This window comes from Mesoplodon mirus, assembly GCF_964341445.2.
Source record: "Mesoplodon mirus genome assembly, chromosome: X".
Taxonomy (NCBI): domain Eukaryota; kingdom Metazoa; phylum Chordata; class Mammalia; order Artiodactyla; family Ziphiidae; genus Mesoplodon; species Mesoplodon mirus.
In genome coordinates this window covers 59,540,441-59,557,398 of record NC_138981.1, presented here as the reverse complement: position 1 = coordinate 59,557,398, position 16,958 = coordinate 59,540,441, and the positions used below count along the sequence as shown (strand labels likewise).

General features: G+C 37.7%; 1 protein-coding gene across 1 annotated transcript in view; it reads left to right on the top strand.

Annotated features, from left to right (window-relative positions):
• The window catches only part of LOC309796202 (testis-expressed protein 11-like), a gene marked incomplete at both ends in the record, with an annotated part of 235,507 nt that overhangs the window by 124,653 nt on the left and 93,896 nt on the right, over nucleotides 1-16,958 (top strand). Inside the window, 2 exons of the mRNA XM_082609260.1 lie at nucleotides 11,239-11,320; nucleotides 14,631-14,709. Of these exons, the coding sequence (XP_082465386.1) occupies nucleotides 11,239-11,320; nucleotides 14,631-14,709 (161 nt within the window). The remainder of the gene's footprint in view (nucleotides 1-11,238; nucleotides 11,321-14,630; nucleotides 14,710-16,958) is intronic.

Here is a 16,958-nt window from a genome sequence, read left to right as displayed (position 1 = left end):
GAAACCATAAACAAGACCAAAAGACAACCCTCAGAAGCGGAGAAAATATTTGCAAATGAAGCAGCTGACAAAGGATTAATTTCCAAAATGTACAAGCAGCTCATGCAGCTCAATATCAAAAACACAAACAACCCAATCCAAAAATGGGCAGAAGACCTAAATGGACATTTCTCCAAAGAAGACATACAGATTGCCAACAAACACATGAAAGAATGCTCACCATCATTAATCATTAGAGAAATGCAAATCAGAACTACAATGAGATATCATCTCACATCGGTCAGAATGGCCATCATCAAAAAATCTACAAACAATAAGTGCTGGAGATGGTGTGGGGAAAAGGGAACACTTTTGCGCTGTTGGTGGGAATGTAAATTGATACAGCCACTATGGAGAGCAGTATGGAGGTTCCTTAAAAAACTAAAAATAGAACTACCGTACGACTCACTACTGGGCATATACCCTTGAGAAAACCATAATTCAAAAAGAGTCATGTACCAAAATGTTCATTGCAGCTCTATTTACAATAGCCAGAACATGGAACCAACCTAAGTGTCCGTCAACAGATAAATGGATAAAGATGTTGCACATATATACAATGGAATATTACTCAGCCATAAAAAGAAACGAAATTGAGTTATTTGTAGTAAAGTGGATGGACCTGGAGTCTGTCATACAGAGTGAAGTAAGTCAGTATCAGAAAAAGAAATACCATATGCTAACACATATATATGGAATCTAAGAAAAGGAAAAAAAAAAAAGGTCCTGAAGAACCTAAGGGCAAGACAGGAATAAAGACACAGACCTACTAGAGAATGGACTTGAGGATACGGGGAGGGGGAAGGGTTAACTGTGACAAAGTGCGAGAGTGGCATGGACATATAAACACTACCGAATGTAAAATAGCTAGCTAGTGGGAGGCAGCTGCATAGTACAGGGAGATCAGCTCGATGCTATGTGACCACCTAGAGGGCTGGGATAAGGAGGGTGGGAGGGAGGGGGATGCAAGAGGGAAGAGATATGAACATATATATATATGTATAACTTATTCACTTTGTTGTAAATGGAAACTAACACACCATTGTACAGCAATTATACTCCAATAAAGATGTTAAAAAAATTTTTAAATTTAAAAAATAAAAAGTTTTTTTTGGTCTGTGTTTCATTTTGGAATGTTTTGTATTGCTGTGACTTCAAGTTCATTAATTTTTGTTCTGCAGTGTCTGATCTTCTGTTAATCCCATCTGCTATAAGCTGAATATTTGTGTTCCGCGACCCCAAATTCATACAGTGAAATTCTAACCACCAAGGTGATGGTATTAGGAGGTGGGGTCTTTGGAGGTGATTACATCATGAGGGCAGAGTCCTGATGATTGGGATTAGTGCCTTTATATAGGATGCCTGAGAGAGAACTCCCTCACCCCTTTCCATTTAAGATTCCAGTGAGAAAGGAGCCATTTATGAGGAAGTGGGCTCTTACCAGACACTGAGTATGCTGGTGCTATGATTTTGGACCTCCCAGCCTCCAGAACTGTGAGAAATAAATGTTTGTTGTTTATAAGCCACCCAGTTTATGCTGTTTTTGTTACAGCAGCCCAAATGGACTGACACCATCTTGTATAGTTTTCACGTCTGATTTTGCAATTTTTATTTGTGGAAGTTTGATTTGGATCATTTTTGTGTTCTGTGTCTCTGATTAGCTTTTTGAGCATATGAAATATAATTTTACTCACTCTTTTAATGTCCTTCTCTGCTAATTCTTGTATCTGTGTCACTTCTGGGTCAGTTTCAGTTGGTTATCTCCCCCGTATGGATCATGTTTTCCTGCCTCTTTCCAGGCCTCATCGTCTTTCATTGGATGCCAAGTGTTGTGAATTTTACATTGTTGAGTGCTAGATATTTTTATGATAGTATAAATCTTGTTGAGCTTTATTACGGGAAGCAGGCAAGTTATAGGCATACCTAAAGAGATATTGTAGGTTAGTTCCAGACCATCACAATAAAGCAAGTATCACAATAACGTGAGTCACACAAATTTTTTGTTTTCCCAGTGCATATGAAAGTACGTTTATAATGTAGTCTATTAAGTGTGTAATAGCATTATGTCTGAAAAACAATATAAGTACTTTAATTAAAAATACTTCATTGCTAAAAAATGCTAACCATTGTCTGGGCCTTCAGCAAATCATAATAATGTCTTTGCTGGTGGAGGGTCTTGCCTCGATTTTGATGCCTCCAGACTGATCAGGGAGGTTGTTGCTGAAGGTTGGGGTGGCTGTGGCATTTTCTTAAAATAAGATGAGATAGAAGTTTGTCCCATTAATTAAATCTTCCTTTTACGAACAATTTGTCTTTAGCATGCAGTGCTATTTTGATAGCATTTTACCCACAGTAAAACTTCTTTCAAATTTGGAGTCAATCCTCTCAAACCCTACTGCTGCTTTATCAACTAAGCTTAATATTCTAAATCTTTCGTTGTCATTTCAACAGTCTTCACAGCATCTTCACCAGGAGTAGATTCCCTCTCCAGAAACCACTTTCTTTGCTCATCTATAAGAAGCAACTCTTCATTCATTAAAGTTTTATCATGAGATTGCAGCAGTTCAGTTCCATCTTTAGGTTCTGCTTCCAGTTCTAGTTCTCTTGCTCTTTCTACCACATCTGCAGTTACTTCCTCCACTGGAGTCTTGAACCCCTCAAAGTCATCCACGAGGGTTGAAGTCAACTCCTTCCAAACTCCTATTAATGTTGATATTTTGACCTTTCCCCATGAATCACAAATGTTTATAATGGCATCTAGAATGGCGAATCCTTTCCAGAAGATTTTCTATTTACTTTGTCTGGATCCATCAGTGGAAATCACTACCATGGCAGCTATAGTGTTACGAAATATATTTGTTAAATAATAAAACTCAAAAGTTGAAATTGCTCCTTGATCCATAGGCTGCAGAATGGATGTTGTATTAGCAAGCATGAAAACATTAATTTTATTGTACATCTCCATCAGAGTTCTTGGGTGACCAAGTGCATTGTCAAAGTAATATTTTGAAAGGAATCTTTTTTTCCTGAGCAGTAGTCCTCAACAGTGGGCTTAAAATATTCAGTAGACCATGTTGTGAACAGATGTGCTGTCATCCAGGCTTTGTTGTTCCATTTACAGAGCACAGAAGAGTAGATTTAGCATAATTCTTAAGGGCCCTAGGATTTTAGGAGTGGTTAATGAGCATTGGCTTCAACTGAATGTCACCAGCTACATTAGTCTCTAACAAGACAGTTAGCCTGGCCTTGGAAGCTTTGAAGCGAAGCATTGACTTCTCTCTAGCTATGAAAGTCCTAGATGGCATCCTCTTCCATTAGAAGGCTGTTTTGCCTACAGTGAAAATCTGTTGTTTATTGTAGCTACCTTCATTGATTATCTTAGCTAGATCTTGTGGATAAACTTTCTGTAGCTGTTATATTAGCACTTGCTGCTTCACCTTGCACTTTTATGTTAAGGAGTCAGCTTCTTTCCTTAAACCTCATGAACTAATCTCTGCTAGCTTTAAACTTTTGTTCTGTAGCTTCCTCACCTCTCTCAACCTTCATACAATTGAAGAGAGATAGGGCCTTGCTCTGGATTAGGCTTTGGCTTAAGGGAATGTTTTGGCTGGTTTGATCTTCTATCCAGACCACTAAAACTTTCTGTATCGGTAATAAGACTGTTTCACTGTCTTATCATTCATGTGTGCACTGGAGTTGCACTTCTAATTTCCTTCAAGAATTTTTCCTTTGCATTCAGAACTTGGCTAACTGGTACAAGAGGCCTAGCTTTCAGCTTATCTTGGCTTTCAGCATGCCTTCCTCACTAAGCTTAATTATTTCTAGCTTTTGATTTAAAGTGAGAGGCATACGACTCTTCAGGTGAACACTTAGAGGCCTTTGTAGGGATATTAATTGGCTAATTTCAATACTGTTGGGTCTCAGGGAATAGGGAGGCCTGAGGAGAGGGAGAGAGATGGGGGGCTGCCCAGTTGGTGGAGCAGTCAGAATACAGACAACGTTTAAGTTCGCCATCTTATATGGACACAGTTCATGGCATCCCAGAACAATTACAATAGTAACATCAAAAATCACTGAGCACAGATAACCATAACAAATATAATAATAAAATTTGAAATATTGCAAGAATGACCAAAATGTGACACAGAAACACAAAGTGAGTAAATGCTACTGGAAAAATGGTACTGATAGAGTTGCTTGACGCAGGATTACCACAAACCTTCAGTATGTAAAAAACACAGTGTCTGCAAAGTGCAATAAAATGAGGTGTTCCTGTACTTGGAAACAATTTGATCCTGCAGTTAGTAGTACTCCTAACTCTTGCTAAGTATGAAACATTTCCTCATGTGCTTTGTAATTTGGGATTGTTAGTTTATCTTTAGCGTTAATCTTTTAGAATCCTGTACAACCTGGATTGAGGACATGGCCCTAAATCTTTTTTTTTTTTTGATGTGGACCATTTTTAAAGTCTTTATCGAATTTATTACAATATTGTTTCTGTTTTATGTTTTGGTTTTTTGGCCCCGAGGCATGTGGGATCTTAGCTCCCCAACAAGGGATTGAACCCACACCCCCTGCATTGGAAGGCAAAGTCTTAACCACTGGACCACCAGGGAAGTCCATGGCCCTACATCTATTTGCTTTAACCAGATATCTAAGAGATAACACTCTTTTGGTGACTTTTATTTTGATTTTCAGCTTCACAGTTCTTGGACAACATGAGTAGTATAAATTCTTTAAATACATGTATTTATTTATTTTTGGCTGTTTTGGGTCTTCGTTGCTGCACGCGGGCTTTCTCTAGTTGCGGCGAGCAGGGACTACTCTTTGTTGTGGTGCGCAGGCTTCTCATTGCGGTGGCTTCTCTTGCTGTGGAGCATGGGCTCTAGGCACACGGGCTTCAGTAGCTGTGGCACTCGGGCTCCATAGTTGCGGCTCGTGGGCTCTAGAGCGCAGGCTTAGTAGTTGTGGCACACAGGCTTAGTTGCTCTGTGGCATGTGGGATCTTCCCGGACCAGGGCTCAAACCTGTGTCCCCAGCATTGGCAGGCGGATTCTTAACCATTGCACCACCAGGGAAGTCCGAGTGGTATAAATTTGAACTCCATATCTATGTGAAGGTAGAGCTTGTTAAAAAATCCTCCAGACTCCCCCCTCCCCCGCGTCCGCCAATCATCTAGACAAACATTTCTTTTTGGCCTCATTCAGAGATTTGGCAGAAGACAGACAAACTTCCAATACCATTAGATAAAAGAGAAATAAAAAACCCAGGATACTCACCATTCCCATACAGTCCACTTCTCCATGTTTTGATGACTTACTACAATCTTTCTGCTTTTGTTTACTTTTCAGAGTCCTCAGGTTGTTGCTTTGTAGATCTTGTTCAGGGCTTTTAGTTGTAATTAGTGGAGGATATAGACTATAGTTGTCATGCTCCATCTTGGCTGGAACTGGAACAGATAGTAATGTTTTTAAAAATTAGTTTTTGAGGGGAAATTAAAATTTGGTAGCCTTATGTTATTCCACAAAGTTGTTTTTGAAAATTTGTCAGTACAGTGAAATTGGAAGTCTTGGTTGCTTAGATAAGACACCAAAAGCACAAGAGAAAAAGGAAAATTAGATGATATCAGGCTTCATTAAAGTTAAAAATTTTGGGACTTCCCTGGTTGCACAGTGGTTAAGAATCTGCCTGCCAATGCAGGCGACATGGGTTCGAGCCCCTGTCTGGGAAGATTCCACATGCCACAGAGCAACTAAGCCCATGCACCACAACTACTGAAGCCCATGCCCCTAGAGCCCGTGCTCTGCAACAAGAGAAGCCACCGCAATGAGAAGCCCGTGCACCACAACGAAGATTAGCCCCCGCCCGCCGCAACTAGAGAAAGCCCGCACGCAGCAACAAAGACCCAACACAGCCATAAGTAAGTAAGTAAGTAAGTAAATAAACAAATAAATAAATAAATAGTTAAAAAATTTTGCTTCAAGTGAAACCATGAGGAAAGTAAAACCACAACCCATGGGGTCCTCCCAAAAGAATGGGAGAAAATAATTGCAAATTATGTATGATAAGTGTCTGGTATCCAGGATATATTTTTATAAAAATCTCTTACTACTCAGTAGTAAGAAGACAACCCAATTAAAAATGAGCAAAGGATTTGAATAGGTATTTCTCCAAAGAAGGTATACCATAGGCCAATAATAAGAACATGGAAAGATGCTCAGTATCACTAATTATCAGGAAAATGCAAATCAGAAACACAATGAGGGACCACTTCACACTCACTAAAATGACTATATATATATATATATATATATATATTTTTTTTTTTTTTTTTTTTTGCGGTACATGGGCTTCTCACTGCTGTGGTCTCTCCCATTGCAGAGCACAGGCCCCGGACGCCTCAGGCTCAGCGGCCATGGCTCACGGGTCCAGCCGCTCTGCGGCATGTGGGATCTTCCTGGACCGGGGCACGAACCCTTGTCCCCTGCATCGGCAGATGGACTCTCAACCACTGCGCCACCAGGGAAGCCCTAAAATGACTATATTTTTTTAAATGGACAAAAGCAATTATTGATGTGAATGTGGAATAATTATAACATTTATACACTGCTGGTGCGAATGTTAAATGGTACAACCACTTTGGAAGACAGTTTGGCAGTTCCTCTAAAAGTTAAACATAGAGATACCATATGACCCAGCAATTCCACTCCTAGGTGTATACTCAAGAGAACTGAAAACGTGTCCACATAAAAACTCGTGCATGAATGTTTATAGCACCACTATTTACAACAGCCAAAATATGGAAACAGCCCATATGTCCATCAATTGATGAACAGATAAAATATGGTATATCCACACTAAAGAATATTATTTGGCCATAAAAATGAATGTAGTGCTGATACATGGTACAACATTAATGAACCCTGGAAACATTATGCCAGTTGAAGAAAACCAGCCACAAAAGAACACATATTGTATCATTCCATTTACATGAAATGTCCCAAATAGGCAAATATATAGATACAGAAAGTAGAATAGTGTTTGCCTGGGTTTTGGGGTGAGGTGGCACTGGAAGGAATGGAGAATGACTATTAAAGGGTACAAGGTTTCTTTTTGTGGTGATGAAAATGTTCTAAAACTGATAAACAACTTTGTGAATATACTAAAACTCATTGAGTTGTGTACTTTATTTTTTTTAAAAATTTACTTATTTATGGCTGCATCGTTGTGTTTTTTTTTAAATCACAACTCTTGAGTGCATGTCTTTATTTTGTTCTGATTTTGTTTTTCTTTCTTTCTGGTGCCATCAATTTATTTATGGGAATGGGATTTTTTCAGTGTTTTGATTTATAAATTGGAAAAATAAGAATAGAGTTGACGCTGAGCCTTGTGGACATAGGAACTAACTGAAGAAAACAGATTAGCCCTCTCCATCTATTAAATTTTACTTTTTATATTTAGTAATTATTTATCATAACTGTAATACACTTGTGTCATTTTGATTACTTGCATACCAATAATTGTACTGATTTCTCAATCCAGAAGATTATTATTTTTGAACACTTAGAGCCTTGTGGTCAATTCTGGAGCACATTTCTATTGCAGGGACACATGATCGGGGATCTATAAAATAATTCCAAGCATAAAATACATTAGATCTTTGGGGGGAATGGAGCGGGAATAGGGATTCACAGAGAGGAGTGTGGGGTGAGCATCCAGTCCTAGATGGAGTATTGGATGGTACCTGACAGTCCCCTTATTTGCCTTTTCATGGCTCTGTCGTGATGCTCTGGTGGTGTGGGTTCGCAGACACGGCACATGTGTCCAGAGCTGCGGCCATGGCCTCGCCATCCTCCTCCTCTGTCTCTTGTACCAGAAGGCATCGATGTGCCCGGGGGAGGAGAAGCTGGCAGGCCACAGCACCCCCTTTTTTCTGATTTTAATTGGAGTGTTCTTTTTTTTTGAGAATTTTTTAGAGCAGTTTAAGTTCACAGCAAAATTAAGCAGAAGGTACAGAGATTTCCCATACACATCCTGCCCCTAGTCGTGCACAGCCTTCCTAGCTATCAACCCACCAAAGTAGTGCGTTTGTTACAACTGATGAGCCTGCATTGACACATCATTATCACCCAAAGTCCACTGTGTACGTTAGAGTTCACTCTTAGTGTTGTATGTTCTAAGGGTTTGGAAAAATGTGTAATGGCATGTATCCATCTATACTATCATACAGAGTAGTTTCACCGCCCTAGAACTCCTCTGTGTTCCACCTATTCATCCCTCCCTTTCCCCTAACCCTTGCCAACCACTGATCTTTTTACTGACTCTGTAGTTTTGCCTTTTCCATAGTGTCATATAATTGGAATCCTGTAGTATGTAGCCTTTTCAGATTAGCTTCTTTCAGTTAGTAATATGCATTTAAGATTCCTCCATGTCTTTTCATAGCTTGATAGCTCATTTCTTTGTAACTTTGAACAATATTCCATTGTCTGGATGTTCCATAGTTTATTTATCTATTCACCTACTCAAGGACGTCTTGGTTGCTTCCAAGTTTTGTCAATTATGAATAAAATACCATCAGCTGTTTTCCTTGAAGCGACGGACCTATTTCTTTCATTTTTGTGAAAATGTCTGCCAAATACCCATGTTGGAATAACTGAGGTTTGTCTAAAATGGTATTCCGTGACAAAAATGGCTTGTTCAGCTTGCAGTTCAAATAATCACACAAGTGTTTTTTTCCTGGAAACAGCTACTATGGTACTTCAACGTGCAGGAAAAATGCTTTATGCATACTTCTCATTTCATCATATTGGATATTAAAAAGACATGAACTGGTACAGCCACTTTGGAAGACAGTTGGGCAATTTCTTACAAAACTAAACATACTTTTACTATATAGTCCAGTAATTGCACTCCATGCTATTTGCCCAAAGGAGTTGAAAACTTGTGTACACACAAAACCTACACATGGTTGTTTATAGCAGCTTTATTCATAATTGCATTGGGTCTTAGTTGCGGTATGCAAGATCTTGCATTGCAGCACACTGGCTCTTTGTTGCAGTACACGGGCTTCTCTCTAGTTATGGTGTGCAGGCTCAGTAGTTGCGGCACGTGGGCTCTCTAGTTGTGGCACGCGGGCTCCAGAGCACATGGGCTCTGTAGTTGTAGCACGAGGGCCTAGATGCCCTGCAGCATGTGGGATCTTAATTCCCCAGCCAGGGATCGAACCCACGTTTCCTACATTGGAAGGTGGATTCTAAACCACTGGACCACCAGGAAAGTCCTGAGTTGTGTACTTTATTGTTTATTATTATTATTATTATTTTTAATGTCATGGGTATTTTTAAAATTTATTTTGGGCTGTGTTGGGTCTTCGTTGCTGTGTGTGGGCTTTTCTCTAGTTGCAGTGAGGGGGGCCACTCTTTGTTGCAGTGCGTGGGCCTCTCATTGCAGTGGCTTCTCTTGTTGCAGAGCACAGGTTCTAGGTGCACGGGCTTCAGTAGTTGTGGCTCGCTGGCTTAGTTGCTCCACGGCATGTGGGATCTTCCCGGACCAGGGCTCAAACCCATGTCCCCTGCATTGGCAGGCGGATTCTTAACCACTGTGCCATCAGGGAAGCCCTCCGAGTTGTGTACTTTAAATGGGTGAATTGTATGGTATGTTTATTATAGCCCATTAAAGCTGTTACCCCCCAAAAAAGTCTTGCAACAGATTTTTTTTAACCTAAAATGATATTTGTAGCCTGAAAAATGGGTAAGATTTCTGAAGGAGAGAATGTAGGAAAAGGAGTAGTTTCATAGAAGCTAAACCTTAGGAAAGCCTCACAGTAAGGGGCTAGGAAGATAAGAAGAACACCTTAAAGTAGGTAAAATACCCAGTAGATTGGCAAAAACTTAGAAGTCTGATAATTCCAAGTGTTGACAAGGATGTGGAACACTGGGAATTCTCATCCACAGCTGATGTTAGTGTAAAGTGGTATACCACTTTGGAATTGCAAGTATGAGTCCTCCTGCTTTGTTCTATTTCAAGATTTTTTCGGCATCCCTTGCATTTTCATATGAATTTTGGGGTCAGCCTGTCAATTTCTACAAAGAAACCAGCTGGAAATTTGATTGCATTGAATCTGTAGGTCAATTGGGGGATTACTGCTATCTGAACAATATTAAGTTTTCCAATCAGGAATATGGGATGTATTTTTATTTATTTAGGTCTTTAATTTCTTTCAGTAATGTTTTGTAGTTTTCAGTATAGAAGTCTTGCCCTTATTTTTAAAATTTATTCCTATGTATTTTATTCTTTTTGATGCTATTATAAATGGAATTATTTTCTTAACTGCACTTTTGGATTGTTCATTGCTAATATGTGGAATATGTCTTGAGCCGAAGAGATATTCCAACATGCCCGTTAGGAAAGGTGGTAATGCAATAAGTTATAATTATAATGCAATCTTAGTTTATTCTTTGTACTGATGTTATCTTTATTTGCAAATGCTTTTAATACCAGTAGTTACTTTTTCCCTAACTTTCCATTCTTCAGGCATCTCAGCCATGAATCGCTGTAATTTTTTGCAGAGCTTGGAGCTAATGAGTACAATGTTCATGTAGAGGTTAATTGACATTGTAGAGAGAAAAATTCTATTCTGTGAGCCTAGACTGCACTTTTAATCGTAGACTGCTGTTTAAAGATGTACGCTGTCAGGCAAAAGTGGAAGCAGGTCCAACTAGCAAGGGCTTGGAAAAACCATTCAGAGTACATTGTTATTAATAGTAAATGTGATAGGTGTATCCTATAGGAAAGACAGTATGTTTTCTATTTCATTCAGCCATTGTTTGCAAAGGACCTTTGTTGTTATTAAAGTCTCAAAAGAAAACAAACCTAATTGATGTTTGGAGTTTTGCTTACCAAGACAAAAATATGGTCTTAACATTCTCACAGTTTAAGTATTGACCTTGCCATTAAATGCTTGCCACTCAATAGAAATGTTTACATGTTCTTTTCCTTTTACTATTTCATTTAGATTGAATAGAATACCAGAAAATATCCTCAGGAATAGACTGGATGTTATGATTTGATTTTTTATAATTTTGATTTCCTTTGATCATGATACATCTTGCTGTGGTTGAATAAAACAGGCAATTACTTGAAAATTGTCTTTAACATTTCACAGTGTTAATATCATTGTGATTTCTTTGTTTAAAATAGGAACATTTAACTCCAAGTGGGCTTTTCTTAAAGATGAAAATCCTCTTGAAGTATGAAACAGCTAATGAAGAATTTCTTGGAGGTAAGTAACATCTTTGTGTGTGAAGAGTACACAATTTTGAAATATTAACACCAATTTGTTCAATGTAAGATCTTCTGTAGTATACTAGCATAGGTACAATTTGATGGTGACTGAGAAGGAAATTGAGCACATAAGACTGTCAGTCAGGAAGAAAAGGAGAAGGAAGAGAGAATAGTAGCAAATTTAACAAGTAGTAAAAAAGAGCTGAATAAAAGCTATCAGTTTTCCTTTAGTCTAGCAGAAAATTGCAGCTGCCCAACCTGCCCACCATGAAGAAAGATAACCTATTGATAGAAAAAGCCTTTGTAATGCTGTGCCTTTTTATAATTACTTGTATAAATATTGCTATTTGCTTTTCAAAATTCTCAAGGGACTAGAATGTACACATCACAACATAAACATCCTGATACACAGCTGTGGGTCATTTGGCAAGTGACTTAACTTTTCTGTGCTTCAGTTTCTTCATCTTTAAAAGAAATGTAATATTAATGTCTACCTCACTGTGTTGTTTTGAGAATCCTATGAGAAAAAGTATGTAAAGCATTTAGTTCCATGCCTGGTACACAGTTAGTGTGCAATAAATATTACCTGTTCTTGTAGTTATTATTATTGTTGTTATTACTACTATATAGATGAATTAAGTGAGGCATAATATCTCTATGCACACTGGCCCCTTAACAGCATTTCAGTTATGTTTAGTCATAAAAATAATTTACTCTAAATTTTTTTAATGTATACATGCTTTATTTTTTACTGCATAAAAATTTAATTATACTATAGAGCTGCATTTTTACTATATAAAATTATTTGTTAGTATAATAACTGATTATCCAATAAATAATAACAATTTATAATAAGTAGGACAGTAATCAGATTTGGAAGTTGCTCTAAATTTAGTGCCAATTTAGTACTGCTGAAACTTTCTGTGACTTCTAGAATGTTAGCCAATCACTAAGAGACCTCAGAAGCTGAAATATATAGAGGATTCTGCATCTCTAGGTAATAGTATCAGCTCAGATATACACAGGTTGAAATTTATTAGGAGCCAGAAAGACAACTCCTCTTTTTTTGCAGTACAGGAATAAACAAACCAACAAACTAATTAAAGGAATAGTCACTCAAGCTAATATAATATGGGAAGATCAGAGAGATTATTGGAGTCACCTAGTTTGAAGTTGATTAATTTTGGACTAGAATTCCCCATTACAGTTTGTAGAAAAGAAACAGAGTTTAAAATGAAATTTTTCTTTATTTCCAGATTGTTTTTACTTAACTCAATCTAGATGCTCATGATAGAGTTGCAACATCAGATTACAAACTAGGAAACTTCATGAATTTAAGTTTTCTATAGTTTAAAATAATAAAATTATTTTTCACTTTGTATTAAAAGTATATATGGGGACTTCCCTGGTGGCGCAGTGGTTAAGAATCTGCCTGCCAATGAAGGGGACACGGGTTCGAGCCCTGGTCTAGGAAGATCCCACATGCCCTGAAGCAACTAAGCCCGTGCGCCACAACTACTGAGCCTGTGCTCTAGAGCCCATGAGCCACAGCTGTTAAACCCACAAGCCAGAGCTTCTGAAACCCGCGCCTAGAGCCCATGCTCCGCAACAAGAGAAGCCATTGCACTGAGAAGCCCACATATCACAATGAAGAGTAGCCCCCACTTGCCGCAACTAGAGAAAGCCCACGCGCAGCAACAAAGACCCAACGCAGCCAAAAATAAATAAATTAATTAGAAAAAAAGTATATATGAAACTTGCATTTTTATAATCTGTTCATTTCTTTGCTAATGAAAATACTTTAAGAATGGTCAACCTGGGCTTCCCTGGTGGTGCAGTGGTTAAGAATCCACCTGCCAATGCAGGGGACACGGATTCGAGCCCTGGTCTGGGAAGATCCCACATGCCGTGGAGTAACTAAGCCCGTGTGCCACAACTACTGAGCCTGCGCTCTAGAGCCTGTGAGCCACAGCTACTGAGCCTGCGAGCCACAACTACTGAAGCCCACGCGCCTAGAGCTCGTGCTCTGCAACAAGAGAGGCCACCGCAGTGAGAAGCCTGTGCACTGCAGCGAGTAGTCCCCACTCGCCACAACTAGAGAAAACCCGTGCACAACAACAAAGACCCAACATAGCCAAAAATAAATACATTTATTTATTTTTTTAAAAAAAGAATGGTCAACCTAACTGTTGTTTTTCATTAGAACTTCACTGGTATTTTTTATAGTAGGAAAAGTAGAAATTAAAAATATTTTTTATTATGAAAAGGTAGCACATACCCATTAAGGAAGTTTTTGGAAAATACTAAAAATATCCATTGTCCACCATCCACTGGAATATCACCTCCTTGGCAGCAGAGATTTTTGTGTGTTTTGTCCACTTCTGGATTCCCAGCACCAAGCACAGTTCCTGGCACAGAGAATACACTCATCAGTTATTTTTCGAATAGATAATCTAAACACAATCACTTTTAAAAATTTGATGATTTATTTTCAGTATTTTTCTATATTAATTTACTTGTTTTATAGAATTGTGACTATATAGTACAGACAGCCTTTGTTTTCCAATTTTGTTTTTTTACTAATCTTATAACCATTTTTCATATTGGTGCATATTCATTTTTTAAATGCAAAACAGTTTTATTTCATACTTAACAATTTTAATGGTTGCATAGTAGTTTATCACTACCCTACAGTGGACATTCAGTATATGTCCTTTTTATTGTTGTTACAACTTATATTGCTTTTAATATCCTGTTCATTACATTTCCCCACATTTATTTCAGATGAATTTTCAGAAGTACACTTTCTGAAGTAAAGGGAATAATAATAATAGCAACTTTCATTTACTGAATGCTTACTAAGTGCTAGGTCCTTTGCTATGTAATTTACATACATTATCTCATGTAACTCTCTCATCAGCCCTGAGAGGTTGGTGATTTGTTCCCCACTTTACAGATGACAAAACTACGGTGCAGAAAAACTAAGTAACTTGCCTATGGCCATGAAAGTGGAAAGTGGTTTCAAATATGGATCTGTCTGACTTCAGATCCCAAGCTTTTATCCACTGTGTTCTTAGCAGATAGTAGTCAAATTGCTTTTCAAAAAGTTAACTTTGCCTGTTTTACTGCACTCTCTCTAGCATTGGATATTATTGCTATATAAAAAGACTTTGGTAAATTGTTAGGCAAGACATGGTATATGGCAAACATTTAGAAAGTAGATTTTGAACAGAGGAAAATTATTGAAAATAGGTAAGGTTCCTAAAAAGTGAAACTAATGTGATTATTTCCTTTGTTCTATTTGTTAGCTGTCATGGAAATACTACATCGTGACATGTCTTTAGACTTCTGTCTGAACATTGCTAAACTGCTGATATATCATGAAAGGTATAGAAGAAATGATTTTCTTTTCTTTAAAGACTAACATTTTTCTAAGGTTTCCATTAACATATATTGAATTATATCTATCTGTCTATATCTATCTATCTATCTCCCTCCATCCATATTCGCAGAGCACAATATTTGCCACTGTGCTAATCAAATTAGAAGATGGAACTGCTTGCTTAAATGATTTAAACCATCCATAGTCAAGTCAATTTTAAAATTTATATTAAAATTTTTTTAAATAAATAAGAAAGGTGTAAGATAGGGTTTTATAAAACAGGAGTTGACTAGGTTAACTTGTAGGCCAGTGGCATGTGGAACAGGAAGGCATGTGCAAGTGTAGTTCTGCAAATGATATACCTCTCTGGCTCTATCCTCATGGGATCATTAATGTCAAAAGGGACCTTAATGTACTTGCAGACTTCTTAGTGGTTTTCAGACTTCAGTGTTCATCACAGTTACTGGGGAATCACTTGAAAAGATGCTCAACATTGTTAGCCATCAGGGAAATGCAAATCAAAACCACAATGAGAAACTGCTTCACACTACTAGGATGGCTGTAATCAAAACGATAGATAATAACAGAAATTGACAAGGATGTGGAAAAATTGTAACCCTCATACACTGGTGGTGGGAATGTAAAATGGTGCAGCCACTTTGGAAACAGCCTGTTAGTTCCTCAGTAAGTTAAATAGAGTTACCATATGACCCAGCAGTTCCACTCCTAAGTTAAACAGGAAACGTGTCCATACAAACACGTGCATATGAGTGTTCATAACAGCATTATTTTAAATAATCAAATGTGGAAACAACCAAAATGTCTATCAACTGATGAAAAGATAAACAAAATGTAGTATACTCATTTGGCAATAAAAAGAAACAGTACTGATACATGTTATAACATGGATGAACCTTAAAAACATGCTAAGTGAAAGAAGCCAGTCACAAAGACCACATATTGTATCATTCCATTTATATGATATTTCCAGAACAGGCATATTTATAGAAGCAGATAGTAGATTTGTAGTTGCCTAGGGCTTTGAGAACTGGGCGGATATGGGGAGTAACTACTAATGGGCATAGGGTCTCTTTTTGGTATAATGAAAATGTTCTAAAATTGTATAATGGTTGCACAACTCTGGGAATATACTAAAAACCATTGAATCATATACTTTAAATGGATGAATTGTATGGTATGTGAATTATACCTCAATAAAGCTTATTAAAAAATAATCACTTGGGAATGTGGTAAAAACAGAGAGATCAGGCCCTACCTTACTCCAACAAGCCCAGACCTCTGTATTCTATATTAGTCCCCCAGGTGGTTCTGAGAACCACTGTTTTGTTTAATTTTTTAATTTTTTAAATTGAAGCATAGTTGATTTACAATATTAGTGTCAGGTGTACAACATAGTGATCCAATATTTTTATAGATTATACTCCATTTAAAGTTATTATAAAATACTGACTATATTCCCTGTGGTGTACAATATATCCTTGTAGCTTATTTATTTCATACATAGTAGTTCGTGCCTCTTAATCCCCTACCCCTGTTTGCCACTACCCACTTCCCTCTCCTCATTGGAAACCACTACTCTGTTTTCTATATATGTGAGTCTATTTCTGTTTTGTTACATTGATTCATTTTAGTTTTTAGATTCCACATGTAAGTGATAACATACAGTATTGGTCTTTCTATGTCTGACCTATTTCATTAAGCATAATACCCTCTAAGTCCATCTATGTTGTTGCAATGGCAAGATTTCATTCTTTTTTATGGCTGAGAAACATTCCATTTTATATATATACCACATCTTCTTTATCCATTTATCTGTTGATGGGTTGCTTCTATATCTTGGCAGTTGTAAATAATGCTGCTATGAACATTGGGATGCATGTATCTTTTCGAATTAGTGTTTTTGTTTGTTTTGAATACATACCCAGGAGTGGAATTTCTGGATCATATGGTAGTTCTATTTTTAGTTTTTTGAGGAACCTCCATACTGTTTTTCACAGTGGCTGCACCAATTTACATTCCCACCAACAGTGCAGGAGGGTTCCCTTTTCTCTACATCCTCACCAACATTTGTTATTTGTGGTCTTTTTGATCATAGCCATTCCGACGGGTGTGAGGTGACATCTCAGTGTGGTTTTGATTTGCATTTCTCTGATGATTAGTGATGTTGGGCATCTTTCATGTGCCTGTTGGCCATCTGTGTGTCTTCTTTGGAAAAATGTCTGTTCAGGTCCTC